This window comes from Notolepis coatsorum, assembly GCF_963971535.1.
Source record: "Notolepis coatsorum genome assembly, chromosome: 10".
Classification (NCBI taxonomy): Eukaryota; Metazoa; Chordata; class Actinopteri; order Aulopiformes; family Paralepididae; genus Notolepis; species Notolepis coatsorum.
Window position 1 is genome coordinate 55,723,076 of NC_140174.1, and position 15,496 is coordinate 55,738,571.

At 42.9% G+C, this 15,496-nt stretch overlaps 1 protein-coding gene across 1 annotated transcript in view; it reads left to right on the forward strand.

Moving 5' to 3' along the window:
• tbkbp1 (TBK1 binding protein 1) overlaps window positions 1-15,496 on the forward strand; it is a gene marked incomplete at both ends in the record, with an annotated part of 144,461 nt that overhangs the window by 26,697 nt on the left and 102,268 nt on the right. Inside the window, 2 exons of the mRNA XM_084322468.1 lie at window positions 6,772-6,876; window positions 9,324-9,471. Coding sequence (XP_084178594.1) covers window positions 6,772-6,876; window positions 9,324-9,471 — 253 coding nt within the window. The remainder of the gene's footprint in view (window positions 1-6,771; window positions 6,877-9,323; window positions 9,472-15,496) is intronic.

Sequence of the window (15,496 nt, forward strand, 5' to 3'; positions counted from 1 at the left end):
GGTCTGCTTGGTTTGATCGGGCCGCCGAGCCATGGTCTGCTTGGTTTGATTTAGGGGAGTGGTCTGCCCTGCGGGGGGGGCCCCGACATATTGCGCAACGCCACTGCATACCATTGACTCAGAAAGGTCTGTTTTATTGAAATCATCACAGCAGTATAGTTTGTTTATACTTCAGAAGGATGATATTTAAACATGGTCCCCAAAATGAATGGAAGTGAATGAGGAGCCTGACACCTGGGAGAAATGGGGGTGTTGCAGCGTTGGGGATGTTTAAAAAATATAATTTAATATATAATATAATAATTTGTGCTTCAAATTGTCAGCAGCCTCCACTGCTTTGGATTATACCATGCTGTTATTTAAGTAGTACTCAAGCCGATACATAACTTTTACCATGGCAGTATCTTGGTAGATTCCAATGGCCGGGGCCATGGTAAAACTGAAATGCTGAAATGACCATCAAACTACAGTACCATGATACATGTTCGTAAGGTTCAGACAGGCAGCTTTGAGAAAGCTTTGCAATTGAATGAGCGCTTCAAAGGTTGTTGCATGTACACCTCGGCCACAGAGCTGTGTATCTGTGGTGTTGGTCACAACGCTGTTGACGCGCCATTCTCACCTTGGTGATGATGTCTATGTGTTACCATAGCCACACTGAATAGGCCTCGCTACTTGCTGACATATCTCTCCTATCTGTCCTTACCCTCTGTCATGTACAAAGGTCTGATGACCACACAAAATAGTAACTGGAGCCGGCTGCACATGAACAAAAAACAGCCTCTCTCAGTAAATGCTTTCAAAACAGTCCCGGGCAGGTAGGTAATAAACAAAGACGTTTTCAAATGGTAAATAATATTTATTGTAGCGGGACTTGAAACCCACTGCTTTCCCCAAAGGGAAAATGATGTTTATTTTAGAGGGGATTTAAACCCAGAACACACACAAAGGGAAAAGGGTAAGGAGAGAACACACAAGGTGAGATATAGATAAACAACTAGATTAGCGTCCGCCGACACTAACCAACCAGCCAGAACGTACCAAAGGTACAAGTCCACACAAAGTGGTAATGGCATACAGTTTACAAATACCACCACCACCACCATCACCACCACCACCACCATCACCACCATCATCATCATCACCACCACCACCACCAGCTAAGTACCTAGCTTAGCTTCAGTTTAGCCTAACCTGAAAAGACAGGAAATAAGGGAATATGCCGGGACTCGGCTCTCCCACAGAATGTACTAATTGCTTGAAGATGCGTATGAAGATTGTAAAGCTGGAGGCTCGGGTTTCTACCCTGTACCAAATACAGCAGAATGAGCAATTCCTTGACTCTATGCTTGAAGCTACTACAAATATAGCCAACAATACCATGATTGAAACCTGGCCTATGCTAGTAGCTACAGAACAGCACCACCCAAAAGACGGTCCTTGGCACAACCAAGGAGCAAGACCAAAGCAGTGGATCACCGTCAGGGAAAAAAAGAGAAAAAAACGAACCAGGACCTCACCCCCGGTACCGCCAGGAAATAGTTTCAACCTACTCTCAGAAACATGCATATCAACACCCAAAGCAAAGAGACATAGAAGCGTGACTAACAACGCTAACGAAGCAAACAGCGGGCGAAACGGAGCTCACGCTAATGACGCTAATAGCAAGAATACCGGAGCTCACGCTAACACTAGCGAAGCAAACAGCTGGCATGCCGGAGCTCACGCTAATGCTAGCGAAGCTAACAGCCGGCACATCGGAGCACACGCTAACGACGAGACGACGAGGAAAACAGAGCCACTAGCGATACGGCTAGCAAACACAACCCAGACCGAGCGAACGGCTAACAGCGAAGAGACTATCATGCGCCGAGAACGTCGCGGTAGCCAACGCCGAAGGTACGGGACCAGCGTTAACATGCCGGCTATTGAGAAGGCTAACGAGGCTTCACCAAGGCCACAGGACTGTGGAAAGAACCGGCAGACTAGGCCTAGCCCAAAAACAAACGGCCCCAAAACTGTTGGAAAGAAAAATGCTAACCTCACACAGAAAATAGACTGTATACTGATTGGAGATTCCACAACAAGGTATGTGGAGATGGCAAACACAGAAAATATCTGTCTAGACAATACATCTGTCAAAGAGCTGGCCGAAAAACTTCCAACACTAATCAGACCGGGAATAACAAAAATTGTCATTCACTCTGGATCGTTTGACATCCTGCGAAAGAAGACTGGCACAGAGACTTTGAAAGACGATTTCACACGTTTAATGAACACACTAGACGAACATCAGTCTGTGTACACAAACACTGATGTGTCCATCAGTGGACCAATTGCATGCTTTCGCAGAGGACAGGAAGCATTCAGTCGACTCCTAAATTTTAATTCATGGTTAGGAGCTACATGTCTCGTACACGGCCTGAAATTCATTGACAACTTCAATGTTTTCTGGAATAACCCAGAACGTTTTCAAAGAAATGGCTTCTTCCCAAATCGCTTAGGTTCAAAGCTCCTATCAGCAAACATGCGTCATGCCTTGATGGCCTCCAAGAATATTAAGCTCATACCAGCACGAGAGATAGTCATGAAGGACACAATCTCACCACGGATTACAGCAGCACAAGACGTCCCGTCCCCCGTCCCCCATATCACACAAGGCCATCTCGTCTGATCAAATGTCCCCGAAAGCACAGTACAGTCAGTACGGTACAGAATAGCACAATTACCATGCCATCTCTCAAAACATACAAGTAATCCTAACCAGCCAATGGCATGGTGAAAAATATACACCATCAATGCGTTTACCTGCTATTAACCTCAGGGCCATCACGGTCAAGCCAAAGCAGACCTCCTCTAAAGAAGTCCAACAAATAAAATTAGCTTTCCTAAATGTCAGGTCACTGAATAATAAAACTTTCTTAGTAAATTATCTGATTAAAGAAAATAACTTAGATTGCATCTGCCTAGTAGAGACATGGCTAAATAATGACACAGCTACATCAATAATGATAGAAGCTTGTCCACCAGACTATAACTTTTTTCAAATACCCAGAAAAAATAAAAGGGGCGGAGGAGTTGCAGCAATCTTCTCCTCAAAACTCTTGTTTAGAATCACAGAACTAGGCGAGTTCATGTCAATGGAATATCTTGCCATTGAACTAAAAACAGAATCAACTATTATTGTCACAATATACCGCCCGCCTAGACACTCACCAGTATTTATACAGGAGCTCTCTGAACTGATCTCACTATGTGTTACCGGATATGATAAGGTGATCCTAAATGGAGACCTGAACATCCATTTTAATAAGAAAACAGACTCCAAAACTATGGAACTAAAAAATCTGCTGGATAGCTTTGACCTAATACAGCATATAACAAATGCAAGTCACCGGCTTGGGAATACACTAGACTTAGTTATAACAACAACTGGGCTAAGCATAACAAATATCTCAATAACTGAATTACCTCTCTCCGACCATCACTGTATATTTTTTGATACTCAAATAACCCTTACTAAAACAAAAAAAGAAATCATAGTTAAAAAGAGGCTCTTAAACGACAAAGCTGAATCAAAGTTCATTGATCTTATCAGACTACATGAACCACACAATCATGACAGCTCTCTAAATGAAATGGTAGAAAATCTCAATGATGCAATGTCATCTATATTAAATTCTGTCGCCCCATTAAAAACGAAAAAGAAGAAAACTCGAGCCTCGCCCTGGTTAAACTATAATACGGTCAACGAAGAAAAAAGGAAATGTCGTGCAGTGGAGCGAAAATGGAGAAAAACAAAAACCACCATATGCTGTGATATATACAAAGATGCTTTAACTGCTTATAATAAAACCATCCGCTTAGCAAGGAAAGATTACTTCTCTAAAATCATTACAGAAAATGCTGGAAACTCCAGAATCCTCTTTTCCACTATTAATGTACTACTCAACACTGCCCCTACACCTCCTCAGTCGTCAACGGTTAAGTGTGAAGAACTTGCACTATTCTTTAACAACAAAATAACCTTGATCAGGGCCAGCATTACTCATGATGGAAATAAAGTTGATTGCGGCAAACCGTGCAATGTAACCATGAGAAGTTTCACATGCATCACATTAGATGTACTCTGCAAAACTGTCTCAGAATGTAACTCCTCCACCTCAGACATTGACCCTATACCTACAGCTTTCCTCAAACGGGTATTTAATAGTGTTTCAAGCCCTGTGCTAGATATCATAAACACTTCCCTTAGGACTGGTATTTTCCCAGATGCCTTTAAAACAGCAGTTGTAAAGCCATTACTAAAAAAACCTAACTTGGATAGTAATGAAATGGCAAATTATCGTCCAATATCCAACCTACCATTCATTAGTAAAGTACTTGAAAAGATAGTTTCAGTTCAAATAAATTCCTTTCTTGAAGAAAACAACATCTTAGAAGAATTTCAGTCAGGATTCAGAAAATATCATAGCACTGAAACTGCCCTCACCAAAATAATCAGTGACCTCAGACTAAACTCTGACGAGAATAAGATCTCCATCCTTATCCTGTTAGATCTCAGTGCAGCATTTGATACAATCGATCACGATATTCTAATCGATCGTCTTGAAAACCATGTCGGTTTCTCAGACCATGTGCTAGGCTGGTTTAAAACATACATCAGAGGGAGGAAATTCTATGTTAAACTAGGAGATCACATGTCTGATATATACGACAACAACTATGGAGTTGCACAAGGGAGTTGCTTAGGTCCTTTACTCTTCTCCCTTTACATGTTACCGCTGGGTGATATCATCAGAGAACATAATGTAGATTTCCATAGCTATGCGGATGATACACAACTGTACATATCTGCTGAGCCAAATGATACAGCGATTAGCTCCATTACAGACTGCTTACTGGCAATAAATAAATGGATGAGTAAGAACTTCCTGAAACTAAACGAGAACAAAACTGAAATTCTAATTATCGGCTCCAAAACTAAAAAAGAAACATTAATAAAGAACCTGGGGGGACTAACCCCTTGGATCAAATCTGAGGTCACTAGTCTTGGGGTTGTCATAGATTCAGAACTGAACTTCAATTCTCATATTAGCAAAGTGACGAAAACATCGTTCTTCCATCTCAGAAATATAGCAAAAGTACGACCATTTATTAATCAGAACGATGCTGAGAAGCTAATTCATGCATTCATATCTAGCCGGTTAGACTACTGTAATGCAGTTGGTTTGTTAGAACAGACTGTAATCTTCACTTGCTTATGGCAGATCAATCAGCATGGATTGTCTGTAAACTTTCACTTGCTTATGGCAGATCAATCAGCATGGATTGTCTGTAAACTTTATGCATTGTTGTCAATTGCCATATCTTGCTATGCTCGCTCATGCCTGTATTTTTTATGTCCGTTCTATTTTATAATTTTTATTTTATTTTATTTTATTTTTATTTTACTATTTTTAAACTGAATCATTTTAAACTATTTTTACTATTTGTGTTACTGAAAACTGTAAGCGGAGAGCCTATTGGGATGCTAGATCCTAATGTGAAACACTGTGATTCTACCTGTCTATCTTTTTATGCTCGCTTATGCCTGTATTTTTTACTGTTGTGAAGCACTTTGAACTGCAACCTCTGTATGAAAAGTGCTATACAAATAAAGTTATTATTATTATTATTATTATTATTAAATACATATATATATACAGTTCCACTTGAAGGGAACAATAGCAAAAGGGCAGTAAAGTATCACTCCACACTCAGTGGAAACAGGCACAAAGGCCAACAAGAGGATACTCACTCAGTTAGAGAAGTGGCACAAAGGCCAACAATATATATATGTGAACACACAGTACTTGGTCCACCCAAGGAGGTAAATAAGCACAATAATAATCCCACACAACAGTGGAAAACAATGGCAACCCCACTCCACTCTGGTCACTGGCAATTGACAGAATGAGGCGCCCAGACGTGTGTGTGCTGTCAGGTATTTGTCCACCCGTCCCTCTTGAGGTGATTGCCATCAGCTGTCATTCATTAGGCAATCAGCACTCTTCAGTGTAGGGACGGGCGGCACCTGACAGGAAGAGAAAAGAGACAGCATTAGCTCTCATGCTCACACACACACACACATCACATACAAAACATAACACATTAAATATACTAACCTGATGTTCAGATGGTGTCATAAATACAGTAATAATGGTAATGACCAACCCACGTACCCATGTACGTCACACCCTCTCTATTACCTTCTCTCTCTCTCTCTCTCTCTCTCTCTCTCTCTCTCTCTCTCTCTCTCTCTCTCTCTCTCTCTCTCTCTCTCTCTCTCCTCTCTCACCCCCCCGTTCTCTCTCTCTCTCTTTCTTTCACTCACTCCCACTGTCTGTTTTTCCCTGACAAGTGTCCCTCTTCTTCATCAGCCTTCAGAGCTGACTTAATTGATAAAGACTTACATTGAGTCCCTCATTAGACATGAAAAAGCTAAGATGAAGGCCATCTCAAGACATCAAGTTGTGTTTGTTTTTTTGTCTTTTGGGTCAATGCTATTTGTTTGATTTCGGAAGATGTGTGTTCTGCACACTTTCTGATTTGACAGTATTTTTGGCATCCTAAATTTGGATTGTTATACAACACTTTCCAATAAGCAACAAAGTTACCATTTGATGAATCTCACAATGCTCTCTCTCTCTCTCTCTCTCTCTCTCTCTCTCTCTCTCTCTCTCTCTCTCTCTCTCTCTCTCTCTCTCTCTCTCTCTCTCTCTCTCTCAGCTCCAGAAGAGGAAGGAGAGAGAGGAGCAACTTGAGGATGTGATCCAGGCTTATGAGAAGATCCACATGGAGAAGAACAACCTCCAGCGAGATCTGGACAAGATGGTCAGAGAGCAGTGGTGTTAGTCTACGTGATATACAGGGTTAGGGGTAGGGTTAGGATTATTTCATTAGGATTTTTACATTCATGATATATACATGTAGTCTGTATTGAATAGCACTATGTATTATGTATCAGCACTACTAGTCTGTATTGAATAGCACTATGTATTATGTATCAGCATTACTAGTCTGTATTGAATAGCACTATGTATTATGTATCAGCTGACATAAAAACAGCTTAAACAATTCCTAAAGTAAATTAACGACAAAAGCAATACCATATTCTTTCTTGGGAATGAAATGTGACTGAAACAAACTGGTAGTTTACAATGAATTGCATTTCCCGCTCTTTCAGCACCATGGACAGCTCACGTCAGGTCTGGAGAACAATAAGGAGAGAAAGAGACATACTGTATGGGAGCAAGCAATCTGACTCCAGGGCTCATGTGAGCTGTCCAAGGTGCTGAAAAAGGGAGAAGTGCAAGGGGAATTATTGAAGCCGTTTTAATTATTGCATGTCTCATATCGTCACATGTGCTGGTTGTACCAATAGATGTTCATGGGAGCATCGTTTAATTTGCAGACTAGTATTTTTCTATCCAGCATCTACCATTTAATTGTTAATTGTTTGCTTTTGTACACTTATTTCGCAAGCGTTGTATCTTCAAACAGTGTTCCATGGACACAGTCTTCATCCTCCAAGGACATTTAGTTTATTTGGTTATGAAAAGATATTATAGAATTTTGCTCACTGCCTAGTTTCAGATTTCTCTGCCCAAACAGCATAGTGTGCCTTTAAAACACTTTGTCACCCAGTCGTGGTACAGATGGTGTGAGATGACCCATCTCAGCATTCATTACCTCACTTCACACAAACCTCCCCTCAGACGTGATTCATTTGTGTTCCATATCACTTTGCCTTTGCTATGTAAATATTTCTGCTGCATTATATTATATCTATACACCAATCATTTAAAATGTGTTTAGAAATAAATCTTAGATTTGAGTAAATTACCTTTTAAACCCTCTTTAGACGTCATAAAAAAACTTGTTTTGGCGTTTCATGAAAGGTTCCTTCTAAGACACACTCGATAATGCACTCGATGACAACTTTTCTGTTCTCACTATCCAGATGGCGCAAGTGAACATAAATCTACAAGAAAATCAATTCTCAAGATATTTAAATCGGGCCTAACTTTTTTGATTGTCTCGATTGGCGAGACTCTCTCCTTGGCACTGTGGGTTCAGCGGCTCAACCGCCCACTCTAGCTCTTCTGTTCATCATGACGCTGGTCAGGGGTGTAAAGTACTTGAGTAATTGTACTTTGTTACAATACTTAAGTACTGTTTTTGGGGATTTGTACTTTACTCGAGTATTATTAGGTTTGTATACTTGTACTTTTACTCAATTACATTTCATAGAAAAAAAACATAATTTTTACTCCTTACATTTAAAATGCAGACCTACAAAGTACAAATCTCGCAGGTCCAACAATTTTTATTAGTATATTTGTTTCTCTGGCCGAACTAACGTTAACGTTATTAATCCTGCTGCCGCTCTTTATTTAAGAACAGCCAAATAAATCCCCATGAATGGAAAATTAACCCGTCCATACCCATGCTGATTGGTCCTTGTGCAAGACTAGAAAGCGGGGATCTTTTATTAAACACCTGCTATCAGAAGAATAATTTCATATCAAATGAAAACTTGGCCCACGATGGAATGAGTTTGAGACCACTGGTCTATAAAAGTTTTTAACTTTTTAGTACATTTAAAAGTAGAAACTCTTTAACTTTTACTCAAGTGTGTTTTTAGCCAGATACTCAGACTTTTACTTGAGTACGATTTTGAGACGGTACCCATACTTTCACTTAAGTATAATTTTCTGGGCACTTTTTAGACCCCTGAAGCTGGTACACGTAGAGATGCCAGATAAATGTCACGTGAGCTCTAATTGGTTACAGGTCAGAGCCAATCCAAAACCAAGCAAAGCGTTCCAACTGAACAGATTGGCCAGCTGGCCCGTGCCAGGAGCCCACTGTGATAATAGACCACCTCATCTGAGAGTGGAGGCCGTTCAAAAGCGACACCATGCAAACTCAGCATTTTTAATATGATCCCACTGATTAAATGACTGGCTGAGCCAAAGTGGCAGAGAGTGAGACTGGCACCTGCCAGGGATCAACAGAGTTTCAATGTCACCTGAAATGTGTGTGTGTGTGTGTGTGTGTGTGTGTGTGTGTGTGTGTGTGTGTGTGTGTGTGTGTGTGTGTGTGTGTGTGTGTGTGTGTGTGTGTGTGTGTGTGTGTGTGTGTGTGTGTGTGTGTGTGTGTGTGTGTGTGTGTGTGTGTGTGTGTGTGTGTGTGTGTGTGTGTGTGTGTGTGTGTGTGTGCGTGTGTGCGTGCGCGTGTGCGTGTGTGTGCGTGCATGCATGTGTGTGTGTTTGCAGACCAGCCTGGTGGAGAAGCACGTGGAGCGTATCCTGGGGATGGAGTCGGCTCTGAGACAGAGGGACAACTCCCTGCAGAAACTCAACACCCAGCTGCACAACAAAGACATGCAGTACCTCCAGCTCCATGCCAGTCCAGACGTACACAGTGAGTCCCTGTTAGGAGTCAACCACCGTGTGTGTCCGTCTATCTTTAGGATGCGAAGCACGTTCCTAGACAAGTTTCAAGTTTCAAGTTTCAAGTTTCTTTAATAGTTGTCATACAGAAGTACAGAATACTTTCATACAAAATGCTTCTTACTGTTACGCTCCAGAGACTGTGCTAGACAAGATAGTATCAAATAACATAGTATAGCATGTAATTTAGAAGTAGAAAATGAGGTCACAGTGTTCAGTATAGACATATGTACAATGTTCGATGCAGAATAGACGTAACTGAGTTACCATATAATATACAATACTATGCAGTGTACTAATGTACAGTACTATATAGTGCAAAGCAGAAATGGGATGAGGTACAATTTAGGTACAATTTACAGTAAGGTGTACGAGTTGTAGTGCAATCCTTCATCAATAAATATAAAGTGTGGGGAGTGGGTGCTACAGTGTGTTTGTTTAAAGTGAGTGTGTGCTATAAAGTGTGTGGAGTGGGTGCTACACTGCTACAGTGTGTTTGTTTAAAGTGAGTGTGTGCGTGTGGATGTGTGTGCTATGTGCGTTTGATGGTTGTTGTTGTGTAGTGTTCATTGTTCGTTTAGCAGCCTGATGGCCTGGGGATAGAAGCTTCTTCTGAGTCTTTCTGTGCTCGCCTTGAGACTCCGGTATCGCTTGCCTGACCGCAGCAGTTCAAAGAGGCAGTTGTTCGGGTGACTGGAGTCCTTAATGATTCTCTTAGCCTTGCCCCTGCAACGCTTGTTGTAAATGTTCTGGAGGGTGGGGAGCCCCCCTCCAATTGTGCGTTCGGCTGAACGTGTCACTCTTTGTAGTCTGCTTCGGTCTTGTGCAGTGCTATTCCCAAACCAGGAGGTGATGTTGCCAGTCAGGATGCTCTCTATTGTACATGAGTAGAAGTTCTTAAGGATCTTCTGACTGACTTGGAACTTCCTTAGGCGCCTGAGGAAGTAGAGGCGTTGTCGTGCCTTCTTCACAACACTGTCAATGTGTGTGGTCCATGTCAAGTCCTCGGATATGTGGGCTCCGAGGTACTTAAAGCTGTTGACTCTCTCAACCGGTGCCCCGTCGATGCTGAGGGGGCTGTAGTCCTTGACCCCCGACCTCCTGAAGTCCACAATCATCTCCTTTGTTTTGCTGACGTTCAGGGAGAGGCTGTTTTCCTGGCACCATCCCGCCAGGACCTTGACCTCTTCCAGGTAGGCCCTCTCGTCGTTGGCAGAGATCAGGCCCACCACCACTGTGTCGTCAGCAAATTTGATGATTGTATTGCTACTCCGCTGAGCCACACAGTCGTGTGTGTACAGGGAGTAGAGGAGGGGACTCAGAACACAGCCCTGGGGGGCCCCTATGTTGAGGGTGATGGATGAGGAGGTGCAGTTGCCTGCTCTCACCACCTGGGGTCTGCCCGTCAGGAAGTCCAAGACCCACTGGCAGAGGTCATAGTTCAAGCCCAGGTCCCTGAGCTTGGCTATGAGTATGGAGGGGACTATGGTATTGAATGCCGAGCTGTAGTCGATGAATAGCATTCTCACATAGTTCCCCTGCCTCTTGTCCAGGTGTGATGCTGCTGTGTGCAGCACATGGGCTATGGCGTCCTCCGTGGACCTGTTGGGGCGGTATGCAAATTGCAGGGGGTCCATGTTAATGGGGAGGGAGGAGCAGATGTAGCCCTTTACTAGCTTCTCAAAGCACTTCATGGCTATGGAGGTGAGAGCTACATGGCGGTAGTCGTTGAGGCAAGCAGGCTTGGATTTTTTGGGTACAGGGATAATAGTGGACTTCTTCAGGCAGGTGGGGATGACAGCCTGTTCTAAGGACAGGTTAAACAGACGATGTCACTCATCTCACTCACACGCTCGTTAACTCACCAGTGCTGAGCCATTCTGCCCCTAGTGGACAGAACTCATAAGCAGTTTGTATATAAGACCAGGTCAATCTATGTGACAATGATTCACATCTATGACATAATGTGTCCTTGTTTTAATTATTTTGAATTGACTGCTGATACGTCTCGAGACTGTCCACATGTGATAAAGGTCATGATTCAGATTCAAACCAGTAGGTCCTCGACTGAAGAAATCCTCAATCAACTAATAGTAATTTGTCGACTAATGGATCAGTTGATTTAATCGACAAATGTCCAGCGACTTTGAGAGTATTCGGTATGTCCAGATACTTTGTGAGTACACGGTACGTCCAGCGACTTTGAGAGTATTCGGTATGTCCAGCGACTTTGAGAGTATTCTATATGTCCAGCTCCTTTTTGAGTACACAGTATGTCCAGCTACTTTGTGAGTACACAGTATGTCCAGCTACTTTGTGAGTACATGGTATGTCCAGCTACTTTGTGAGTACACAGTATGTCCAGCTACTTTGTGAGTACACAGTATATCCCGTAGCCCGTAAATCCACCGGGACGCTCAGACATTCCATGTACAGTACTGTTACGATCGGGAGTGACGATGAAGGTGAGGAGAACACAGTTTGCAGACAAGGATGAGAGAACCGAGACAGAGACGAAGGGTGATACTTGAATGAAGGGATCTTTACTGAATCAAAACCAAAATACAAAAAAAACGAAAGGCACTGGCACTGGTACTAACAAACAACGAGTGAAAACAAGAAAACGACAGGAGTAGACAGACATGAACTCACTTGACAAAACATCAGGGAACACGGGCACGACACAGGGACAACGTGGAGACAATGACGCCACAATAACTCAACCAACCAACAAGCAATAAATACTGAAACTAATTAATAATCAAAAACAGCTGGGGAGAGACAGGCACTTAGAACAAAACAATAATCAAAACAACAGGAAGAGGAACTAGGCAATACAAAACACAGGATAAGAATACCAACACAAAGAACAACCTAAACAGATAACACTTGTAACAAATAGACTAACAACAGCATATTCTTAAAGGAAAACTCCAACATTTTGGGAAATTAGCTTATTTGCCATCTACCCTGGAGTTAGACAAGAAGATACATACCTTTTTCTTCTCTGTGCATGCAGTAGGAGTAGGAAGACGTTTGGAACTAGGCTAATCGAGGAACCTACTTCCAGTGACTGACGCTAAGCTAGGCTAACGGTGCGTGTCTTCCTACTCCTACTGCATGCACAGAGAAGAAAAAGGGTATGTATCTTCTTGTCTAACTCCAGGGTAGATGCCAAATAAGCTAATTTCCCAAAATGTTGAAGTTTTCCTTTTAATGCAATCAGAGAGGATCTTCACTGACTGCATTATCTGCAGGTGAGCACCAGATGGCGCCATGAAACCACCATCAATCCCCTGTGTGGGGCAGTAACTCCTATTGTTTCTACTGTCACTGTGGTGTTGACTCTCCCAGCATTGGGCAGGTCTGGGAGTGTAACACAGTACTGTATAACTACATGCAACAGTAAATTATCTTTTGTGCCATCAAGAGGACTTGTTTGGAAAGCTATGATGTTGTCCTCTCGCCATCAGGAAGCACCACAGGAATGTTCTGCTAGAGCCAGTTGATGGAGACACAGGGGTGTAAAAAGTACCCAGAAATTATACTTAAGTTAAAGTATGGGTACCGTCTCAAAATCTTACTCAAGTAAAAGTCAGAGTATCTGGCTAAAAACACACTTGAGTAAAAGTAAAAAAGTTTCTAATTTTAAATGTACTTAAGTACTAAAAAGTTAAAGTAAAATCTTATTTTCTGACTGTCTATTCTTCTGATAGCAGGTGTTTAATCAAAGATCCCCGCTTTCTAGTCTTGCACAAGGACCAATCAGCATGGGTATATGGGCGGGTTAATTCTCCATTGATGGGGATTTGATTGGCTGTTTTTAAATAAAGTGCGGCCGCAGGATTAATAACGTTATAGTTAGTTCAGCCAGAGAAACAAATATACTAATTAAAATTGTTGGACCTGCGATAATTGTAATTTGTAGGTCTGCATTTTAAATGTTTTTTTTACTCTGAAATGTAATTGAGTAAAAGTACAACTATACAATCCTAATAATACTTGAGTAAAGTACAAATCCCCAAAAACAGTACTTAAGTATTGTAACGAAGTACAATTACTCAAGTACTTTACACCCCTGATGGAGACACAGGGGTGCGTCGCCGGCTGTCTGTTCAGTCGTAACTCTTTCAACAGCCACTGCATTATTGATGAAGGGAAGACACAGAAAAGAGGCATGATGGTGCACTTCTATGAAGGCCACCATAGCTTCTAGAACGTCTTCTAGGAAGAATCATCTCTCGCTTGAGTCAATTATTTATTAATTTATGTGTGACCATAAAAGTTTTCCTCAAAGACTGTCTCTCTCTCTCTCTCTCTCTCTCTCTCTCTCTCTCTCTCTCTCTCTCTCTCTCTCTCTCTCTCTCTCTCTCTCTCTACATTTCTGACAAATGGGGCAATTCTGCTTAAGTACCATTACAGTGAACTCACATATGACTCGGTTATATAATTCACTGGTCAAATATAGATGTGAGAGAGAGAGCGACTTGGTAAACCTTTTCAGCTCATGTCATTTTATGTCAGTGGTTCTCAACAGGAGGGGCCGTGATCCACAAAGGGGCCTCAAGGTGATAGGAAATTAGTTGAAAACATTCATGACGAAATGCTCCAATCACACACAAGACATAATGAATTATTCAACTAAATGAATAACACAAAGCTGTTCTACTCTCTTTAGACGTCACATCTACTCTCACACATGTTTGCTGTGAATGGGAAGAAGGTAATGAAGGATTTTTGCTCTGTAAAAAAAACTGCAAAAATGGTTTTTGAGGTAAAATGGAATAAGCTGCATTAGCGTGTGTACAGACAGACAGGTTATCATGTCTCCAGACAGACAGGTTATCATGTCTCCAGACAGACAGGATATCATGTCTCCAGACAGACAGGTTATCATGTCTCCAGACAGACAGGTTCTATTTCGTTATGGATCTCGCTCAGCATCATACTTGCATTGTACTTCACTTCGTGCACGTGCACTGAATAAAAAATTCCACCATGTACCTTTACATCCCAACATTCGTCTGGCCACACCCCCCTCCGCTTACCTTCATAAGCAGGTGTGTGGTCACCTACTCGCCTCCTTCTTCACTTTCACCACAAGGAAGTGCCTTCGGAGATCCCCACTTGACGAGGTTGTTAGCTGAAGAAAGTTGAGACGTGTTTACATTCTCTCATAAATATTCGATAGAAAAATCTAGGTCATAATGTCTACTTCGGAGAGTCGCAGAGCCACTCTCCACCAGCGGTTCTCCATTTCCGCCTCCGTCGTGCGTCCTGGTGCGGGGCTGTTGCCTCTCTCGTGGTTGACAGCCACGCCCGGTAGGCGTCCGATGGGTAGTTTGCCTCTCCAAGGAGCTGGTGCACCGGTGCCGTCGCCTCTGCGATGGCCTGGTCGTAGCTCTGGTTCCTCTGCTTCCGGGGAATCGTCCGCTGTTGAGCGGCCGGTTCCTTTGGTTCCGGAGGATTTGAGACGCAAACTTTTTGCGTCTGCTCGCTCCCGTCGCAAGATGGTGGCTTGCAGACGCGAACGGCCTGGGTTTGGTGAATTGCTGGAGCCCAGTGAGGATGCGTCGGTCTCTACCTGCCCGATGGAAACAGAGGATTACATGGTAGAGGCAGACAGGTTCTTATTTGAAGGCCCGGTAGAGACAAGTATCCCGCCCGTCCAGGTAACACTGGAGGGGGGTGAAATGTCTCCTTGGGGCGCCTTGTTTGAAGATGTCGGGGAAGACCCTCGGACTCGTCGGCAGGATGCCCTACTATCAGCCACATCAGAATGTGGCTCCTTGACCAGTCGAAGCCGGCTGCATGTTAGGGATGCGGGCTCGGTGGAGGAAAGTCTGCAGGGGGAACTGCAGGCTTTGTTTCCCGAGCTTATGGCGGTGGCGGCCGCTGCAAACGGCGTGCCGCTGCCGCAGCCACTGCCTGTTCCTGTCCCTGATGATCTAATAGGTCATCTCTGGCAACGTCGCCTGGTGAGAGGGGTGGACGTT